Source organism: Macaca thibetana, chromosome 7, assembly GCF_024542745.1.
Source record: "Macaca thibetana thibetana isolate TM-01 chromosome 7, ASM2454274v1, whole genome shotgun sequence".
In the NCBI taxonomy this organism is placed as follows: domain Eukaryota; kingdom Metazoa; phylum Chordata; class Mammalia; order Primates; family Cercopithecidae; genus Macaca; species Macaca thibetana.
In genome coordinates this window covers 3,899,188-3,920,687 of record NC_065584.1, presented here as the reverse complement: position 1 = coordinate 3,920,687, position 21,500 = coordinate 3,899,188, and the positions used below count along the sequence as shown (strand labels likewise).

The 21,500-nt window shown below is 53.5% G+C and overlaps 3 protein-coding genes and 1 non-coding gene across 6 annotated transcripts in view; 2 read left to right on the top strand and 2 right to left on the bottom strand.

Annotated features, from left to right (window-relative positions):
* Positions 1–21,500, bottom strand: part of CKB (creatine kinase B) — a 202,401-nt gene that overhangs the window by 24,655 nt on the left and 156,246 nt on the right. The window contains exon 1 of one of the 2 annotated variants that reach the window (XM_050798426.1): positions 7,379–7,382. The exons of the other annotated variant lie outside the window; for it this stretch is intronic. The gene's annotated coding sequence lies outside the window, so the exon portion shown is untranslated. Of the gene's footprint in view, positions 1–7,378; positions 7,383–21,500 lie in introns of those variants that run through there. 2 annotated transcript variants of the gene reach the window in all.
* LOC126959427 (cytochrome c oxidase assembly factor 8) overlaps positions 1–21,500 on the top strand; it is a 75,411-nt gene that overhangs the window by 27,156 nt on the left and 26,755 nt on the right. The window contains exon 2 of one of the 2 annotated variants that reach the window (XM_050798444.1): positions 17,344–17,472. In XM_050798444.1, the coding sequence (XP_050654401.1) occupies positions 17,350–17,472 (123 nt within the window). In that variant the 5' untranslated portion in view covers positions 17,344–17,349. Of the gene's footprint in view, positions 1–17,299; positions 17,473–21,500 lie in introns of those variants that run through there. The other variant, XM_050798443.1, reaches the window with a different exon arrangement.
* Positions 5,383–5,442, top strand: LOC126960234 (U7 small nuclear RNA). Its single transcript, XR_007727804.1, has one exon. It is a non-coding gene; the product is annotated as a U7 small nuclear RNA (small nuclear RNA).
* On the bottom strand, positions 10,902–17,085 carry BAG5 (BAG cochaperone 5). Its single transcript, XM_050798422.1, has 2 exons — positions 16,963–17,085; positions 10,902–15,535 (listed from the first exon to the last, which is right to left on the bottom strand). Exon 2 carries the CDS (start codon positions 15,505–15,507, stop codon positions 14,164–14,166), a length of 1,344 nt encoding a protein of 447 aa, XP_050654379.1. The 5' UTR covers positions 15,508–15,535; positions 16,963–17,085; the 3' UTR covers positions 10,902–14,163.

Genomic DNA, 21,500 nt, shown 5'->3' with positions numbered 1-21,500 from the left:
ACACCCCACAGCCACAGGCAGGCACTCAGTCCTCAGCGTGCCCCAGGGCTGCAGCCTCCAGGTTCACACCCAGGTCCCAGGGGCCCCAGGCCAGTGTGGGGTCTCCCAGCACGGCACACGTGGTGGTGGGCATGAACGTGCAAGGCCAGGGCCTGCCCCATCTCACCTGCTGAGACTGAGAGGTCATTGCTGACCTTGGGGAGGAGGCTGGGGGCCTAGAATTCAGGGGACAAGCTGGCCTGAACCCCACTCCCCACCACTGGGCCTGTGGGACAGCCTCGAGGCCCTATGCTGGGAGGGCTGGGATTTCTGATGCCGGCGAGCTGAGGCTGGGCCTCACCGGCCACTGGACACCAAGCGCCCCATTAGATGCTCACAGCCCCACAGTAGGGTGGGCACCACCAGCCCTACAGGCAGGACAAAGTGGCCTGGAGATGGCATGGAGGGGGCCGGGTGGCAATGCTTTGCCGGGGTGCAGCAGGAGGGTGTGGTCTCGATGCATGAGAGGCCCTGGGCGGCCCAGCCTGACTCCCGTTGTCAGCTGACGTCACAGGGCGGAGAACCTGGGTGTCTGGGGAGACAGATGGCCCTGGGGTCCCTGGCTGCCCTGAAACCTGCTGACGAGGACCCCACCAAGGGGTGGGACGGCTTCCTTGCAGTTGATATCCTGGAGAGGGGACAGGCTGTAGGCTGGGGGGTGGGAACGCTGGGAACACACAGGCCCTCTCTGAAGACCACAGCTGGGCCCTCTGACCCCTGCCTCAGGCTCCAGCCCAACAACACAGAGCTGGCCGAGGTCCTTGCCCCACGCGTGCCGCTGCTGGCTCCTGAGGGGCCAGTGGATGGGGACCCGGCGGTCCCTTCCCAACAGGAGGCCCACGGCTCTTGGCACTGCTGCAGAGGCTGCGGCTTCCCCAGGAGCGCTTCAGTCCTTTGGGATAAATGCTGCTGCCTGTTAGAATCTGAGGCCCCTGGGATAGGCTGGAGCTGAGGCTGACGGGCGGGGCCCTCGTCACCCAGCAGTCCCCCTGCAGCCCTCCTGAGCGTGACGCTGTGCGAGATGTGCCCAGAGGTGCTCTCAGGAGGCAGGGCTGGGCTCGGGGCAGGGCAGGAGTGGGCACCGAGAGGCCCCAAACAGCTTCCTGAGGGAGAGGGGGCTTCACAGAGGCAGCTGCCTCGGTGACCCTGGGGCAGGTGTGTCTGCTGGCACCGAGGTCTTTTAGGGCAATGAGGGAGAAAGGGCAAGGCAGGGAGACCTCAGGGGCGTAGAGGCCAGGCTGCGGGGCCTGGCTTGTTCCTGCAGCTCCTGCCACCAAGAAGCCAGGCTGCAGGGCAGGCGCTGATTCTCCATCACCACACCCAGAGCCCCCGCGGGGCCCAGCGAGGCACAAGGCAGCCAGTGCCATGGCCCCACACCCTGCCCACTGGCTGAGCTGTGCAGCATGGAGGCAGCTCCGGGGGCAGCTGTGCACAGCAGTGACCCCTGCCTGCTGCACGGCTGCCTGAGCTGTCCTGGTTGCTGCCAGCACCACTGTGCAGTATGGTGACCCCATTGGCCAGGGACGGGCCCCGCACACAGGAACGTGTCGGGGGAGTCACCAAAGGCTTCTTGCCAGAAGTGGCATTTGGCTTGGGGTGTGGAAGAGGAGCACAGATTACCCAGGAGGGCCAGGCCAGGGTCCAAGGAAGGGGCCACCTGTGCAGAGACGCAGGGCTGATCGCACAGGCCTTGTCCATAGGCCCTGCCATGGGGAAAGACAAGCCCCTGCCAGCCGGCTGGGAGCCACCACCATCCTGACGACAGAACCACGCTGGCAGGCAGGGCAGGCTGCCTGTGGCAGAACTAGGGGGTTGGGAGGTAGGTTAGAGACCGGCATATCTGTGGGGACTCCATAGATGGTGGCAGGCGGTCACTGGATGCCCCGCGCAAGCGCCATCCACCCCCAGAACAGAAGCGCAGCTCAGGCGAGGCCATGGCCACCTGTCCACCATTGGCCAGGGCAGGTGCACCCGGCGTGGCCCAGGCAGGATAGCTGCGCCAGCCGGCTGGCCCCAAACCACTTCCGGTGTTCTGGACTCTGCAAAACCTGACCTTGGGCGCCGCCTGGTGACCAGACGTGGGAGAACCAAGCAGGCAGGTGGGGGCCTGGAGGGGCAGACGCTTGGCGTTTGGGGGACCTCCAAGGTCAGGGAGCCGCATGCTGTGCAGGTGAGCCACCCTGCAAGCCAGGGGCTGTAGGGAGGGCGGTGGGTAGCAAGGGTCTGTCTGGGGTCCTCCCTCCACCCAGCCTGGCCAGCGCCGATGCTGAGCTGTGCAGGGCCCATGTGCACTGGCACTGGGTGAGGGAATGGGCCAGAACAGCCCAGGCCATGGTCCCCACCCCGGCAGGGACAGGCCTCGCACATTCAGCTAGAGGCACCCCCTGGGGCGTGCTCTCGGGTCTGCCCTGGCACAGACCTACTGCCGGTGTGGGCGTCCATGGCAGTCACTCGGCCAGGCCTGGGAGAACCCAGCGCAGGGGCAGCCTGGGACTAGTGCTGTGCTCTGTGGGAGCCACTGATCCAGGATGCAGTCCTGCCCTTGTTGGGGCCTGCTGCCCCAAGGCCTTGTGGGATCTGGCCCTCCAGACTCTCACCTGCCTGCCTGGCTCCAACCTGGGGGTCCTTGCTCCAGCGGTCCAGCCTGCACACTCTTCCCCAGGCCCACATGGCCTGCTCCACAGGACCACCTGCATAGCCACGTTGGTGCTGGGATGCCTGCTTTCCCTTTGAGGGGCTGGGTCAGGATTAAGGGCTAGAAGATGCCCTTTCCTGGGAGATGAAACCTGGATGCACAGAGGAAGGGGCACACACACCCAGGAGCCCCAGGCTGCCAAGAGCACCCTGGGCTTGCTGTGGCTATCTACAGGCAGTGCCCAGACCAGACCGCAGCCCAAGAAGGCAGCTGGGTGCCTCGCTGCCCCACACCTGCACCCTGACATCCCCAGTACGTTTTTAAATTTGTGTGTGTGTGTGATGGTCTCGCTCTGTCGCCCGGGCTGGAGTACAGTGGCGTGATCTCGGCTCACTGCAACCTCTGCCTTCTGAGTTCAAGCAATTCTCATGCTTCAGCCTCCCGAGTAGCTGGGGCCACAGGCACCCGCCACCACGCCCGGAACCTTTAAGAAGCAGCGCCCTCTGCTCTCAGCGAGGCCCAGTGGGTTCTGCTGCCCAGGCCTCTACAACTCCGCCCCATGGCTGACCCCTCCTCCTGCCAGCCAGGCTGGATCCCTGGGCACCCCCATCCCCTGGTGCTGTCCTCACTGCCCCCAAATCCTTTCCCTGACCCCCTCGCCCCACCCCACTGCTGCCCCCAGGGGCACTCAGCAAAGCCTCCAAATCTCCCTTGGCTCGTGGGGCCCAGAAAGCCCTGGCAGTCCTGGCACTGTCCCCTACCCGCTGCCTGAAGTTCTTCCAGGGCCTCCAGTGTGCCCAGCCCTGGCTCTAGGCTCTGCTTTTGAAAAGTCATCATTTTCCTTTCCTTTCCCACGTGCAGAGAAACGCCAGCTGCGCTGGAGGAGCGGAGTTCGGGGAGCCCCAGGAGGATCTGAGCATCCCAGTTTCCCCATCTCTTTCTGGGTCTTTCATCTCTGGCCATCAGCAAGGCCCTGCCTCTGTGCCAGGCTCTGTGTAAAGGGTGCACCCAGTGGGGCCCAGACTACCCCATCATGGGTGATCCTGGTGGCACACGCACAGGACTCATGTACCTCAGCCACACCTGAGGGCACCGGTTCCTGCTGACCCCCCGTACCCCACGAGACGGGTGCCCACGGAGCTTTGCAGCATGTTCCCCGACTCAGGAGGCAAAACCGCCCCCTCAGCTCCGCTCCTGCCGCTCCTGGAGCCTATGCCACCTGCAGAGGGCACCCACAGGTGTCAGCGTGTTGAGCCAGGTGCTGCTCTAGATACTGGGGATACAAGCAGGAACGGAACAAGTTTCATGTCCTCAGGGTCTCAGGTACGGGGCCCCTGGCATCGGGCTAGGTCCTCTGAGGGCGATGGGGCAGGAAGGGGCAGAGCGCAGGCATTGTGGTTGGAGACTGACTGCAGCTGACATCTGGCACGCGCTGCCCGCTGGGGTCCACGTGGCCCACTGGGCTCTTTGGCTGCTGGTGGTCAGAGGATGGCTTGGTCATGCCAGAGCTGGGACACAGCACAGAAGCCGGTTCTTTCTGTGGGAATGGCCATCAGGTGGCCTGGTCATGAGGCTGTTTCTGCCTATGACCCAGCACCAGACAGCAGCCGTTCCACTCTCACCCTCTCTGGGTGACTGGTACACCCAGAGACAGCAGAGGGGAGAGGGACCTCGAGGAACCCAGCCAGCCCTCCACATCCGTTTCTGTCCGTGTGAGCAGGGCCCCGGTGCCCCTCTAGGCCCAGCCTGCCCAACCTAGGAAGGGCTGGCGTGGGACCCGGGGTGGGCAGATGGCTCCATCCTGGCTCCCAGCCACACTGAGCCTAGGGCACCATGCCCTTCTGTCAGCCTGCAGACGCTTGCTGGGTACCCTCCCTGCCCCAGGCCTGGCAGGAAGATGAGGTGACAGAGGCGGCCCTGGGGAGCTCCTTCTGCTTCTTACCTGGCCGCCCCTCACCTAGGCCAGAGCCAGATCCTGGCCCTTGCCCCGCAGCGGCCTCTGCAGGCACAGGACCTCCGAGCTGCCAGGACATGGCTTCTTGTCTCCTTCCTCCCTCCTGGTCCACGCAGCAGTCCTGGGTGCCCCCGCCATGCACAGTTATGGCCCTCTATCAGTCTGCCCTTCCCAGCCCTCGCCAGCCTGTGAAAGCACTGGGGATGCGGTGAGTTCCTGTGCCCGTGGGGAAGGGGCCAGCAAAGACACCAAAGTGGCAAACAGCAGGAACATGAAGCTATGAGGGCTGGTGATGCTGGGCGGGAAGCCAGGCGGGGAGGCAGGATGGTGTGTGGCCTGACCCCACCTCGCAGCCAGGAAACAGGCACACGGAGATGTCCTGCACGTGTCAGGGCCCCAGGTAGGTGGCTGCAGGAGGCTGGGCCCTCAGGTGGGCCTCCCCAGTCACACAGCCTTGGCTGACCTGTCTGTCCTCTCGTCCAGCCACAGGGAGACAAAGACCTCTTTGTCCCTCCACCCTTCCGCCCAGAGCCTCCCCAGCCAGTGCAGCTCTGAGCATGTCCCCACGGGAGGGAGACAGTCCCCGGTGGGGCCTGGCAGTCCTGGCAGCTGCCCTGAGGCACAGGCCCTGGGGGACTCGGTGCTTTGAGGGCAGGGGCAGGTGATGGAAGTGGGCTGGGGAAAGGGAGGCTGAGAAGGCGGCAGTGTGGCGCGTGTGAATTTGTTTATGAACTAGCTACAAAAATGTCTTTTCCAGTGTTTGCTCTTCTAGAATTTGACTAGCAGGTTTTCTGGTCTTTAGTGGAAAGCCCTTTAAATAAATACAAGAAAAGAAAAAGCAAAAAAAAAGTCTTCCTCAATCAAATCTGAGGTGGTTCCTTCCCCAACCAGGCTGGCTGGGTGGGGAGGGAGGGCCCGAAGCCCAGGCTCCTAGGGAAAGGCTCTGATCCAGCTTCAGGGCCACAGCAGCTCTGCTCCCCACCCCAGGGCTGGGCTGGGACACTGGCCCTTCCTGGCAGGGGTGTCCTACCCCACAGAGAAGCCTTGGGAGGTGGCCACCGCTGGGCCACTGCCCCTCACCAGGCCCAGAGGCCCAGTTCTCAGTCTGAAAAGAAAACCTGCCCTGGGCCGCTTATGACCAGGTGGGGCTTGGTGGGCACAGGGGGCCTGGCGGGAGCGCTGGAGCCCAGGGGCCTGGGAGGGGCCCAGGTCTGACATCTCATCCTGCACAAGGCTCTCTGCAGGCCTTCAGTTCCAGAAGTGTGTCCTCAAAATCCTGTTGATGCTGCCACAAGTGGGCTCTCTCCTCCCCCATTCCGGGAAGGTTCTGGGTGAGTGGCTAGCCGTCCCTCCCACTGGGAGCTCCAGTACCTGAACTGCCAGCCACCTGCAGCCCCCACCTCACCCCAGGCAGTACTGCACCCTGGGCTGGCGGGACCAGCCTGGAGGGCCCTCCTGGGGCTCTGAGGCTCATGGACAGCCTCCCAGGGAGCGTCTCTGCTGGTCTCATTTCTGTCTGGGAGGGAGTTGGGTGAGCAGCGGGGAGAGGCTGAGTGGATGCCTGCCCACCTGGAACAGTGCTAGGTGGGGATGGGGGGCACCACGGGGCACACACAAGCCACCAGAAGGGCTGATGTCCACTCGGAACGACAGTCAGGGGCGCGGCTGTGTGGGTGGAGGCGGTCTGGAAGAGCAGGCATGGCAGAGCGGCCGCTGGCTCACATGGACTGGCGGAGCGCTGTCCTGCTGGGGCCATCCCAAAGAGAAGCATGGCCCGTCACTCCCCAGGCTAAAAACCATCCACGGCTGCCCCTCCTCATGGCTGAAGCGCAGCTCCTAGGCCCCACCCAACGCCCTCAGGTCCCCTTCTCTCCCTCACCCTGTGGAGAGTGGAGCTGCCTCCTGTCCCTCGGAGGACTCTCAGGCCCCAGCCCTGTCCCAGCAGCTTGTGGTCCAGCTTGGCTGGCCCTGTCAGGCTCTCCAGGCTCCAGCAGCAGTGGCAGCTGTCAGCACAGCCAAGCTGCCAGCACTACCGCCTCCCAGGCAGGTGGCACTCTCACTCTGATGAAGCGCTCAGCTTACCGACTGGAACAGTGTTCATGACTACGGTCGTGCCTGGGAAGAAGACGAGCTCCTGCACTTCCCATCACGTTCCACTGCTTGTCTGTGACCAACTAACCTCTCCACCTCTGCCAGGAAGCCTCCCTGGGCTTCTCAACCACCCCATCACATCCGGCCAAAGCTCCTTGCGACGGATCCCTCTACAGGGGCCCTTGCCCCAGTTCCATGCCTTTGCCCCCAGCACCTCACAGGCACTCGGCAGATGCTGGTTAAATGGAGAGTCCACCCCAAGGCTCAGCGACGCTCCCTCAGTCCTCCTCACCCCCACAGGTTAGTAGGTTTCCTTCAAGTACTTCACCCAGCAACCAGGAAGATTCCTCGTCATCTCAAATCGGTCTGAAAGGCGCACTAGGCACGCGCTGGCCCCGACACTGCCCCCCCCTGGTCCTCTCCAACAGCACCGAAGACATGGAGGTCGGCCCAGGCTCAGGAATCACAGAGCTAACTGCTCATTTCAGCGTCACAAGCACGAGCAGACGAATTTCAGAGACAGAAACCAACATCGCCACCCCTGATCTTTAGAGGCTCCAGCCAGCCTGGCCCCCGTGGCTCGGTGGTCAGCCAAGGCCTCTGGAATTGGAGCGGCCTTGCTGCTCCAAGGCAGGGTGTGACCCAGTCTGCCCTGCTGGCCCCCCTGCCCTGGGGACAGAGTGGGAGGCACTTCTGATTCCACCCGGGCTCTCAGGGGGATGAGGTGGCTTCAGGTGAGAGATCCTGACTGGCCCCCAGAGCCCTGGTGGAAGGTTCAGCAGAGGGAAGGTCCTTTGGATCTGACAAGCAGAAGGATTTGAAACTCTCTGAGGCTATCTGAAGATCTGAGATTTTTCCACTTATTTATTCAGCAAGTATTCACTGAATGCCTATTACATGCCAGGAGCTAAGGACACTATTTCCAAAGAACAGCTCACCCAAAAGGCATGTGAGTGCCCATTACTGCCAGGACCTGAGGCTGCATGGATGAAGAGACAGACCTTGCCTTGAAAGGCACTGTGGCCTGGCGTGGGAGAGACAGGTGAGCCAGTGTGTTCAAGAGCTATTAATAGGGTACAGGAACAGAAGATACGCTCCACAGCCCAAGGGATGGGCAGGGAGGGCTTCGGATGAGAGCACCAGAACCCAGGGCCATGAACAGCAAAGTCATCTGATGACCTTGCTCCGCTCGGCACTCAGAACCACCCAGCTCCATGTCCCAACACCCACAGAGGACTGAGGTGGGGCAGACACCAGTGGGAGACGGAGACAGAAGGTGGGGAACTGGCAACATTCATCTGAAAACGCGGCCACAGGGACACAGTTCGAGAACTGGAAGGGTTCTAACACACTGAAAACCTGCCAGTCGCCGCGACGGCAGCGGGGACCAGAGATGGAGAGGCAGCGTGCGGCCCCGAGTCCTTACCAAATGGGGTCACAGACCCCTGGCAGCTCCGCAAAGACCAGAGAACCCTAAGTGGGGAAACAGCTTCACTTCACTTCACCCTTACTCCAGAAAGATACATTTTCGCAGCTGTAATTCGCCAGTGGAAGACGTGTGCACAGAAGGAAGCACTGGTTTAAGACAGTCTTTCCACGATGAGGGATGCCGGTTCACTGACACAGTGGCTTTGAGACATAATGCTGGAGCTGAATGCTTCACATTAACCAGCTGAATCCTTCAAGCCTAAGCACTAAGTACTGCCCACCTTTCAGAAGAAACTGAAGCTCAGGGGCTCAGCTTTGAAAGTGGCACAGCTCGCCGGGCACGGTGGCTCACGCCTGTAATCCCGGCACTTTAGGAGGCTGAGGCAGGCAGATCACGAGGTCAAGAGATGGAGACCATCCCGGCCAACATGGTGAAACCTCGTGTCTACTAAAAATACAAAAATCTGGGAGGCTGAGGCAGGAGAATGGCGTAAACCCGGGAGGCGGAGCTTGCAGTGAGCTGAGATCCGGCCACTGCACTCCAGCCTGGGCGACAGAGCGAGACTCCATCTCAACAACAACAACAACAACAACAACAACAACAACAAAAATACAAAAATTAGCTGGGCGTGGTGGCGCACAGCTGTAATCCCAGCTACTTGGGAGGCTGAGGCAGGAGAATCACTTGAACCCAAGAGGCAGAGGTTGCAGTGAGCCAAGATTGTGCCATTGCACTCCAGCCTGGGCGACAGGAAAAAAAAAAAAAAAAAAAGAGAGAGAGAGAAAGAGAAAATGGCACAGCTGAGATGTGAACCTAGCAGTCTGGGCCCCAGCCTGCTTTAGCTACTTGGCCAGCACTCCCTGAAGTGGGAGCTTTTAGAAATCCTGATGTCCAGACTGTATGCTATCCTGATGAAGCTAGAATCCCTGGGGTGGGCCCCAAGCACCAGCCATTTCTTCAACTCTCCAGGTAAGTCCAACAGGCAGCTGAGTCTTGAACTGCAACCAAATTGTCCTTCCCTCCTTTGCCAGGTGACTCTGGGCAGTTCCCTGGGCAAGGGACCACCTGAATCTCAGAATCATCTATGAAACAGATAGTATGAAAAACCTGCCTCAAGGGGTGGCTGAGAGCTTAAAACGTGCATAGAACATTTTGCACAGATGGCCGGGCAGTGGAGCTGGGGCTGCTGGGACATTCTGGACCACACTGCTCAGGGCCTCACAGGGATGTGGCCAGGTGAAATAGTGGAGGTCACTCAAGGTTTTCATTCAGAAAAGCCATATGATCAGAGCCGTGCTTTTAGAAAGACCAAGAGGGCAAATATGTGAACGAGGACCTGAAATAGCCTGCTAGTGACTGGCATAAAAAAGGGCACAAACTGGAGACCCAGAACTAGGGACACAGAGTCCTAAGGCTCCCTGGTGACCCCCCCGACCCCAAAATCTGTGCAATGATAACTACACAAAATGGAAAAGCAAGGCCAAGCGTGGTAGCTCATGTCTGTCATCCCAGCACTTTGGGAGGTTGAGGTAGGAGGATCGCTTGAGCCCAGGAGTTCGAGACCCTTAAGAGTTAAGACCCTGTTTCAGTAAAAAACAAAAGAACCCAAAACATTTTGTAAGATGCCCTCAGACATGTCCTGACCAGCAGGGGTGACCCCAGACCTGCATATAAGAGGCCCTCAATTAGGGCCCAGCTTGTACCCACAATCAAGAGCCAAGCTTGCCAGGGCATGGCCCCTCAGCCCCTGCAACCTCGTTCCAGCTCAGCCCACAGCCCACTCCAGGGTTTCTTCTTTTCAAAAAAATAGAGATGGGGTCTGTGTTACCCAGGCTGGTCTTGAACTACTAGGCTCAAGCAGTCCTCCCACCTTAGCCTCCCAAAGTGCCAAGATTACTGGTGTAAGCCACCACACCCACCCTCTCCTGTCCTATTTCTAACCAGCCTTGAAGAGCCCAGTGAGACCCCTTCCTAAGCCACTGGTCTTTCTCCGGCTTGCGCTTGACACCTGCCCTGACACCAGACATTCACACCTGAGAAAGACCAGGAGTGGCTGACTCCCCTCGTCCCTTCTCTGACTAGACTGGAATTTCTCCATGGCCACTGGTGGCACAATGGACTCTTCAATCCTCAGCGCAACACGAGGATACGCTAGGAGCCTGGTTAACGCTGCTTCCAGTGTAACTGATAAGAATCCTCACGTGTGGTAGAGGATTTATTCAAAAGCTCACATTTCCCCCAGAGTGTTTCTCTTTAACTGTACACGTCATTTCTCTTGGCTCTGGGCCTATCATGTGTTTGCGAGGCTTGCAAAGGCTGCTTCTGTTTGGATCACCTGAAAGATAAAAGCAGGCAGAGAAGACAAAAATACAATAGAAGGCCAGGCGCGGTGGCTCACACCCGTAATCCCAGCACTTTGAGAGGCTGAGGCAGGTGGATCACGAGGTCAGGATATCGAGACCACGGTGAAACCCCATCTCTACTAAAAATACAAAAAATTAGCCAGGCATGGTGGCGGGCACCTCTAGTCCCAGCTACTCGAGAGGCTGAGGCAGGAGAATGGCATGAACCTGGGAGGTGGAGCTTGCAGTGAGCCGAGATCGTGCCACTGCACTCCAGCCTGGTCGACAGAGCAAGACTCCGTTTCAAAAAAAAAAAAAAAAAAAAGGACTCCTTACGCAAGTCAGACAGTCCATGAAGGTGATAATATATGACTATATAAAGAACACACACCTCAGACTCACGGCCCTTCACCACTGCAAGCATAAGCTAAGAGACTGGTTTTATTTCAAGAATAACTAAGGGTATACTCATACATGTATCTCAAAGTAACATTGAATTATTGAAGACACACTATTCCAATAGTCACAGAGTTGACAGAGAGGGGACAGGAACCCATGTACTGGAAAAACACACTTGCATTATATATCAAAATTGATGGCCAATATCTCCCTAGGTATTAAAATACTCAACAAATTAAAAGCTGAAAAGCTGTGCTAAAAAAAAAAAAAAAAAAAAAAAAAAACCCAAAACCTTGCATGTACAAGCTAAGCTCAGACCCTTAGAAACCAGATAGAAATGGACAAAGCCAAACAAATGAGAAAAACTGGTTGAGCTTCTCAATCATATCAAATATATGTACATTTTAGCAAAATAAACCACTAAACTATACTTCGTAGACATATTCATTACATTTATTTTAATAACTACTTCATTATAGGCTGACTGGCTTTCCTGTTTGGATAAAGTGTGATCTGAAAGCAGCGCTGACTGAATGTAAATCAAGCAAATGTTCCCAGTCATTTTTGGCATGAATATGGATTATAGTGTTTAATGCAGACCCAAGGCCACACATTTTTGGGGAGTAGGTTTTACTTGCAGTACAGATTCCTTTCATGTAAGATCACAAAAATACAACACAATGTGACAAGCCCCGTTGAAGAATCATATTAACACAAACAGCTCCCCATGAGGGCCGAGAAGAGCTAAATCTGGTGTCACTAGGGTTCACTGCAGGAGTAGAATAATCCGGTACAAGGATCTAGAACAGATTGAAACCAGAAACAAAGCCATGCCTGATGGTCACTCAAGGTCAGTCTGATCATTTTCATGACCAAAATAACCCATGTGAACAATTCAAAATGACCATGGAAGAGCTGAGCACCCTGTACTCACACACGATGCCCACAGCTTGGCAAAAGGTAAACACTTTTGTTTGAAAAGAATAACAGAGGCATCTACTTTCAAAGAACAATGGATACTTTTAAAGGGAATGCTGACGTTTAACTTTACAAAATGAAATTAAAAATGTAAGTAGTACTCTGAAGAATGTGCCTGAAATGTAATCAGGATTTCCCGGCAGTATAATTAAACAGAGCTCTAATTTAAAAACTCTTCCTGGGCTGGGCGCCGTGGCTCAGACCTATAATCCCAGCACTTTGGGAGGCCGAGGCAGGCGGATCACGAGGTTAGGAGTTCGAGACCAGCCTGACCAACATGGTGAAACCCCGTCTCTACTAAAAATACAAAAATTAGCCAGGTGTGGTGGCACACGCCTGTAATCCCAGCTGCTCAGGAGGCTGAGGCAGGAGAATCACCTGAACCCGGGAGGTGGAGCTTGTAGTGTAGTGAGCTGAGATGGCAGCACTGCACTTCAGCCTGGGCAACAGAGTGAGACTCCATCTCAAAAATAAATAAATAAAAAATAAAAACTCTTCCGCAAGATTTTAAGAGCATTCTAAAATTATGATACAGAAAAGCAATCCTAAAACTACTCTGGCCAAAATGTGGATTCGAATGACCTGCCTTGAGCCCGCAGTTGCCAGGAGCTGGACCTGCAGTAGTGTGGGAGCTCACAGCCTCAATAGCGACTGCCCTCTGACCCCACCATCCAGTGATTCTAGAACATTTCTAGTAGGAAAGACACAGCAAGGGATTTTCATGATCGGGAAATACTGAGACAAACTGAAGATCTGTTAAGGGCTATGCTTTTGTCATCGTTTAGGTATTTAAGGCTACTTCTTTAGCCAGCATACTTTCAGCTGTTTAGAGTGACAATTTCCCTACACAAAGTTACCAAATTAGCATCTCTGAAAGAGAATAATATTACCCTGGATTTCCAAAGATGCACTCTAATAGGATGACCAGGCAAAAAGTGACCCGGGGGAGGAGTCTGTTATAACACCCGGACCAACATGTTCTCAAGGCACTTCAGAACTTCGGGGAATTACTTCATACTGGATCCTCAGAAAGTACTGACGGAAATACACATCCTTTAGCAGAAGAAAGACGCTTCATGCAGGATTGACTTTAATGGCTCTTTCAGGCAACAGAGAAACCACCACATGCTCATAACATGAGCTCAGTTGTTCAGCAGGCACCCAGAGGAAGCCTTTAATTCCGAGCAGGTTTCACTAATTAGTCCTGGAGCAGGTGTGGTTTTGATATTTACCATGTGAGTGGTTAACAGCTGACTGCCTAGGAAAACCTAGGAAGGCCTGGTCCCTCTGGGTTACTAACAGCATCCACCCTCACGTTGCAACACAGCACTGGGGAGGTGTGACAAGGTTGTCCATTTTACAGCCTTGGACCACAGAAGAGAACCATTACATGCTACATTCAGACTTTTTGGCTTAGTTTTAGTATAACCTGACACTGGAAACCCATCTCCGGTCTTCATCCTCCAACTACAGGTATGGGTGTTTCCTTTTCTTTTTTTTAAAGGCCCATTAACTTCATTTAAAAGTTCCCATCCTTATAAATTACTCACTAAGGAAAACTATAATCTCAGATTTTAGAAAAAGCAATTTACAAGATATTATTGCTGGTCCTTTATCCCTTCTCTTTAATGCAATCTCAAAGGTTTTTTGGCTATTAGTTTTCACAATTTTCTTATGTTGCACACAAAAACAAGATTCCTCTCTCTAAAATGTAGAGTATGGGGAAAACACAGATGCTGTTTTTCCAACTAAAAATGTTTACAAAGAACAGATTGTCTCAACAAACAAAAAAACCCCACCCCATTAAGCTGGGTAGGACCAATAAGTGAAAAAAAAAGTCTTCTATCGAGCATAATAAAACAGAACATGTACTTCTTGTGTTTGAACCTTACTCCTATTTAACCAAAAATTTCCCCTTTCTCATAATTTTCCTAGTATTATGTAAGGTTATGCCTAGTTCTAGATTCTGAAATACCTGCATTTTAATGCTTGCACAACCCATTTTAAATTTACAAAAGCTGCCTCTATTTCATTTTCTGATTGAAAACACACAAAAAAAGGACAAACCAAACAAACCACACCACATCATAGAGAGAATGATCCGAATGGAAAAGTTAATGTGCTGTAATGATATTTGTCTTGCAACATCACAAGCAGCAGATACTGAATAGAATTTGCTTCAATCATAAATACTGAGACTGAAATATGCACGTATAAATCAATGAACTGAAAGCTCTCTATACATAGAAGCACATATGAAGTGCAAAACAATATCAAAAGTGAGACCTCTGGTATTTTAGTACTCCCATTCATCGGATTTCAGGTCGAGATAGCTGAGAATATTCTGGGCAAGCTTCACAGCCTGTTTCCTGGCAGCCTTACACTTCTCTTCTCCCTGCGGATCAACAGCATCCAGGGCTAGCAGCTGCTTGGTGAGCAGCTCTTCCAGTCGGATGTAGTTCTTATCGGTTCGATTTCCATCAAATGAAAGAACTTCTCCTTGGATCTCGGACAAGTTTCCAAGGACGTTCCAGACGGCTTTATGGGATGGGTGCTCCTCACAAGCAAACAGCTTTCTTTTCTCAAGGGCCTCCTTCAAGTCAATATACGTGATCAGAGTTTGCACCTCGATCACTGCTCTTCTCCTGGCTTCCCGGATGCAGGGGTTTTTTTCAAGACTTACCTCATCCAACTGTCCAATTAAACCCTGCAATTCTGTTTTGGAGCTCAGGTACAATTCAGGAGGGTTTTGTGCTTGGAGAAGTTCATTTTTTATTTCTCTCATTCTCGTGAGGACCTTTTCTATTTTTAAAATGGAATGATTCTGTCTCAGGTCAAATGCTTTAGTCGTGTCTGCTTCCTCTTCCAAATCCAGATACTTCAATAATTTGTTGATATCTTCTACTACCTCCCTCCGATAATTTCTGATTTCTGTCCGGCCGCACACATCTAGAGCATCTAGGTCAGCGATCAGCCCTGAGAGCACACAGGATAAGTGCCTGCAGGTCTCACTGTTGTTCACGCCCATCAGAAGTGCAATCAGGACCCCTCGGGCCTTGTTCACCTCACACATCACAAAGTTGATTTTGGCCACGGAAGGATGTGCATCCTCGGAAAGCGGCAGGGAAGGCTGCTTTTTCATGCAGTCTTCGATAATCTCTTGCACCGCACAGATTTTGGTTAAAGTGTGATACCTTGCTTTCCGCAAGGAGATTTTTCCTCCAGTTTTAACATGTGTCAGCCTCAGAATGATATCCTGGATGCCTTCTTCAAACTCGTCAGTTACGCAGTTGCCTCCATTATAAAATGGCACAATTTTCTCTCTAACGAGGGACTGGGCTTCCTCAAAAATGTTCTGTATTTCAATCCGGTGTGGGTGGTTTGCATTCTGCTCCAACTCTTTGAGAAGACGTTCTGTCTCCTGTGCTGCCCTCTTCCTAGCTTGCTGAATATCTCCTTTTCCTTCAGTATCTACAGAGTCTATTTCAAAAAGTTGTTTTGTTAGAATCCTCTCCAGTTTCTTGTAATTCTTGTCATCTGACAGACCACTGAAGCCGACAACTTGCTGTTCTACACTTTTTACTTCCTTTTGGATTTCCTGAAGCCTACTAATAGAAGGATGTTGGTTTCCCATATCCATACTTTTGTTGTGTTCAGTTTCACAAGCACTAAAAGATGACAAGAATAACTTATTACAGCACAAGGCTTCTGCAGAACACTAATGGTATACTAAGTCATTCTAAAATTCTCATTTTAAAAAGGCATACTTTCGAGCAGTCATCCCACCTCAGCCTCCCCAGTAGCTGGGACTACAGGCGTACACCACCACGCCCAACTAATGTTATTATTTTTAGTAGAGACAAGTCTCACTATATTGCCCAGGCTAGTCTCAGACGATCCGCCCGCCCCCGCCTCTCAAAGTGCTGGGATTAAGGTGTGAGTCACCGTACGCCGCACAAACTATTTGGAACCGGCAAGGCACCTTTATGCAAGGTGAAACAGTAGCTCTTGTAACCTTCCGAACACTAACAGTACCCCGCCCCGCCACACAGCTATGCCTAGTTTCCAGAAACTCTAAGCAAAATAAACTGAACCAGTAGAACAAAAACCAGTGGCTCTCAGATATCCCCAAGTTCCCGCTTCTTCCCTTTGTGCACTTCCCCTCCCCACCCTTTTAGCTCCTCACACATCTTCCCTCCCAGATGTCTCCCCGAAGAGATAAAAACCCCACAGGTAAAGAAGAGCGACGGGGATTGCGCTGAAGGGCACCACCTTGGGCTTTCGAGGCCCAGCACCTCCTCAGCCCCCAACATGCTCCACTGTCTCAAAAAACTACAACCTGCGAAAATGTGGTAACTGAATAATTCATTCACTCGCCTCCCACTGAGAGTCCACAATCGCCTAATGCACGTTTCAAGCTCTTGGTTTCTATCAAACGGCTCGCTCAAGGTGGGTAACCAATGGAAACGCATCATCCATCCCCTGTGGATGTTCTGGAGGCCACGGAAGGCAGGCGGCCCGAGTTCCTTCCTCCCCGCCTCGCCCTTCCCTCTTGGCTCTTTACCCAGAAGAGGTCTGAGCTGGCTGCGATCTTGGCGTCCCGTGGCTGAGGTGGCGAGGTGGAAGATCAGCCCTTTACGGGGTGCGGCACCGGAGCTGGGCCCCCAGCTGCATCCCTCGCGCCCCTCCCGACTAGGTCTGAGCGGGGCAGCCGGTGAAGGGGCCGGCGGTGAAGGGGCCGCTACTGGCTGCAGCAGCCGCTCCGGGCGTCTCGGCCTAGGTGCCAGGGCGCGCCCGCAGGCCCTGACCTCACAATGGGCGCGCGAGGGGCCCTCGGCCCGGCCGGGGGAAGCCGGGGAAGGAGGGGAGCCAAGGCCCCGCCGGAGACACCAGAGACCAGGCCCGACCACCCCTGGACAGCGTCCGAGCCAGGGACCGGGACGGCGCCGAGACCAACTCTGCTCGGCCTGTGCCGACAGGCCGCGCTGGGGTGGGCGCTGGCAGAGAGGTGGTCCAGCGGGGAGCCCCGCGCGGACGGGGGGCCCCACTCGTCCCCCCGACGGAGGGAAAAGGCCACACGCCGCGCTTCGCTCACCTGTCCCGCCCGCGCCATCGCGCGATGCGTCGCCGACGCTTCCACGACTTCCGCAGCTCCGGCCGTCGCCCGGGCCAGCCAGCCCACGCCTCTGGCCGAACACCCCTAAACCCGGGGACACCTCCTCCGGCGTCCGCGCCTAGCCGCCGACAGCGCCAAGCCCACCGCCAGCGGCGCAGCAAGGCAACCTGGAGTGACAGCGACCAAGGAGCGGCCGCCCGGGTCAGCCCGCGCCGCCCGCCGCTCCCGTAGCCCGTCGTACCGCGGGGAAAGCGCACGGTCGGCCGCACCGCCGCCCTCCCTCGGGCTTCGCGACCCTGCCGTAAAGCGGCCTCTCGCGCCGTCGCAATGCTGCCGTGCGCCGCGGGAGCCAGGGGGCGTGGGGCCATGGTGGCCTTGCGGGCGGGGAAGAAGAGTCTTCTCCGCGCTCTCAGCCGCTCCTTCGTCTGCCGCGGCTGTCAACTCGCTCCGGAGCGCGGCGCCGAGCGCAGGGATACGGCGCCCAGCGGCGTAAGCAAGCGCCTGGGGATATTGGGCCGGGAGGGGTGACCGCAAGGAAAGACAAACCGGGGCCTCGGGGCAGCTGCCTGCCATGCACAGCCGCCTCAGGCCTTTCTGCAGGTGCGCTCGCGTCCGATCCCGAACAGTCCCGCAGCCCCAAGGCTTCCGCGTCAGGGCTCTCGGTCGGATGGGACTGAGGGTGCCGCCGCCACGCCGGAGACTGTTGACAGCCAGAACCTTTAAGCATAAGAGTCACCTGGCAAGTTTGTAGCTATCTTATTTGTTCCCGAGAATGATTATTTTTTATATTTAAAGAGCTCTTGGCTTAGCGTGCATTTTTTTTTCATGGTTTGTGTGTGTGTGTGTGTGTGTGTGTGTGTTTTGGCTTTGTTAAAATTATTAGAGCTTTTATTCAAGCGGTGAACACTTTATACTTTATCATCGTACTTTTGTAGCACTTCACGTTCAATAGTTGTTCTTATTTGCAAACTATGTGTGGGTATATGCATGTTACTGGCCAAAGATCCGCAAAGAATATCTGTAGCAAGAAAGAGTGGCAAGCAATTTTTATAAGTCATACTTTTGGGAGGGATGTTTTGTTTAAAGGAGGCCTAGGCCTTGATTCCATCTGTCAGATGAAAATGTTGGCTAACGGTGTGGAATGGGCTGGAGATAAAATATTCAAGCAAAGCATGCAAATACCAAACAGGCTAATGAAGGAGGCTGGAAAACTTGGTTTAAACAATAATTAAAGAAGTGTAAAAAAGAGCTAATTAAAAATTGTTCGGGCTCCCTGGCTCACACTTGTAATCCTAGCACTTTGGGAGGCCGAGGCGAGCAGATCACGAAATCAAGAGGTGAGACCATCCTGCCCAACATGGTGAAACCCCGTCTCTGCTAAAAATACAGAAATTAGCTGGGCGTAGTGGCACGCGCCTCTATAGACCCAGCTAGCTACTCGGGAGGATGAGGCAGGAAAATCGCTTGAACCCGGGAGGCGGAGGTTGCAGTGAGTGGAGATCGCACCGCTGCACTCCAGCCTGGCGACAGAGGGAGACTTCATCTAAAAAAAAAAAAAAAAAAAAAAAAGCTAATTAAAAATTGCAAATGTACTTGCTTGTACATTTTCATTTCTGTTGGGCTGTGGCTGTTAGCACACTTTTATAATTATAGCTTTGAAAGTCTGTTTAGTTTGCAATTTAAACAAGTTACCAGGGCAACTTGTCAACCAGACACCCAAGTGGCTGACTCAGTTCTGTGTTACAGTGGCCAAGCCCTTGCCTTCTATTCCTAGAACATAGAAACCCACCCAGCATCTCCGTCTTTGGGCAGAGAGATACAGCAGGTGTCTAAAAATGCTCTAAGAGAGCCAACTGGAAATCAACCCAGACATTTCCCAGGGGGAGGATTTTCTCTAGCTTATTTTGTGAACTTGTGCTGGAAAGAAACAACAGCACCCAAATAAGGATTTCTTCATTCTCATATAGACTTTTTTTTTTTTTTTTTTTTTTTTTTTTGAGACGGAGTCTTGCTCTGTCGCCCAAGCTGGAGTGTAGTGGCGCGATCCTGGCTCACTGCAAGCTCCGCCTCCTGGGTTCACGCCATTCTCCTGCCCCAGCCTCCCGAGTAGCTGGGACTACAGGCGCCCGCCACTGCGCCCGGCTAATTTTTTGTATTTTTAGTAGAGACGGGGTTTCACCGTGGTCTCGATCTCCTGACCTTGTGATCCGCCCGCCTCGGCCTCCCAAAGTGCTGGGATTACAGGCGTGAGCCACCGCGCCCGGCCGGACTTCTTTTTTTTGTTTGTTTGTTTTTTGTTTTTTGAGGCGGAGTCTCCCCCTGTTGCCTAGGGGGGAGTACAGTGGCGTGATCTCAGCTCACTGCAACCACTGCCTCCTGGGCTCAAAGGATTCTCGTGCCTCAACCTTCTGAGTAGCTGGGATTACAGGCGCCCACCGCCATGCCCAGCTAAATTTTTTTTTTATTTTTAGTAGAGACAGGGTTTTACCTGTTGGCCAGGCTGGTTTCGAACTCCTGACCTCAAGTGATCCGCCTGCCTGGGCCTCCCAAAGTGCTAGGATTACAAGTGTGAGCCACCATTCTCGGCCTTAGACTTCTTGTTAAAGTAAAATAAGTCTTACCATGGGTCTCTTCTCAAGATGAGAGACCTCTCTGCCTTCTTTGTTTTTTCTTTTTTCGAGATGGAATTTTTGCTCTGTTGCCCAGACAGGAGTGCAATGGCACAGTCTCGGCTCACTGCAACCTTCGCCTACTGGGTTCAAGCAGTTCTCCTGCCGCAGCCTCCCGAGTAGCTGGGATCACAGGCGCATGCCGCCACACCTGGTTAATTTTTTTTTTCTTTTTTTAGTAGAGATGGGGTTTCACTATGTTGGCCAGGCTGGTCTCGAACTCCTGACTTCAGGTGATCCACCCGCCGCGGCCTCCCAAAGTGCTGAGATTACAAGTGTGAGCCACCGTGCCCAGCCAGCACCAGCTTTTAATTGAAAAACATTATAGAACGTAAGAGTCAGGCACCATTCTTCCTTCCAAATCCATCTTTAAAACTCAGCTTTTCAGAAATATAACTGCTTTTGGTAAAGAAAAAAAAATTAGACTTTTAAATTCTGTTCCCTAGCCACTTCATGCCTGCTTATGTCTTACCTATGTAGTTTGCATCACTGGTTCCTAAACTTGTTTGCACATAAGAATTAGTCTGACTCTTTTAGTTCTTTTTTTTCTTTAATCTGGAAGTTCCCAAACCAGAATTGGTTCAGACATACTCCCTTTTAGTTCTTTTTTAATCCATAGGTTCTGCCTCCATCACCTCTCCACCTTTTTTTTTTTTTTTTTTTTTTGAGATGGAGTCTCACTCTGTCACCCAGGCTGGAATGCAGTGGCATGATCTCAGCTCACTGCAACCTCCACCTCCTGAGTTCAAGCTATTCTCCTGCCTCAGCCTCCCGAGTAGCACCTCCTCACCTTTTTTTTTTTTTTTTTTTTAAAGCAATTTATTTGAAGAGGGGATCACATGTCCTTTAAAACTTCCTACAGTCTGGATTTTGCTGATTGTGTCTCCATGGTGTAATTTAGCATGTTCCTCTGACTTCTTTCTTGTAAATTGACAGCTATATTCTAGAACTTTGACCACATCCAGATTTTTTTTTTTGTTTTTTGAGACAAAGTCTCACTCTGTCACCCAGGCTGGAGTGCAGTGGCGTGAGCTCAGCTCACTGCAACCTTCACCTCCCAGGTCCAAGCAGTTCTGCCTCAGCCTCCCGAGTAGCTGAGATTACACATGCCTACCACCACGCCCGGCTAATTTTTATATTTTTTGTAGAGACAGAGTTTCATCATGTTGGCCAGGCTGGTCTTGAACTCCTGACCTCAGGTGATCTGCTCATCTCAGCCTCCCAAAGTGCTGGGATTACATTTATGAGCCACTGTGCCTGGCCCAAAGTCACTTTTAGCTTCAAAAATGAGCTGTAGGGTATACCTTCTTTTTCTGTTTCTGTGGATTGTTTACTAAGGTTTGAATTTTTCTGTGACTGGTAGAACCTACAAGTCATTTGAACCAGAGTTTTCATAAGAACAGGTCATTTTAACCCCATCTTCTTTTTGGTTAGAGTTACTAAACTGGTAAATAAGAGTGATCCGGCCAGGCATCGTGGCTCACACCTTGCCAGCACTTTGGGAGGCTGAGGCAGGCAGATCACCTGAGGTCAGGAGTTCAAGACCAGCCTGGCCAACATGGTGAAATCCTGTCTCTACAAAAATACAAAAATTAGCCGGGCATGATGGCGGTACCTGTAATCCCAGCTACTTGGGAGGCTGAGGCAGGAGAAATGCTTGAACACAGGAGGCGGAGGTTGCAGTGAGCTGAGATCGCGCCATTGCACTCTAGCCTGGGCGATGGACCAAGACTCCTTCTCAAAAATAAAAAAAAAAAAAAAGTGATCCATTGCATATTGATTTAAGCAAGACATCTGATAAAGTCTCTTATGTATTTTTGAAAACCATGTCCTGTGTTATGGTGCTTG

Bases quoted from the DNA above. Each gene is read 5' to 3' on its own strand.
- BAG5 (XM_050798422.1), bottom strand. From the start codon at position 15,507: ATGGATATGGGAAACCAACATCCTTCTATTAGTAGGCTTCAGGAAATC.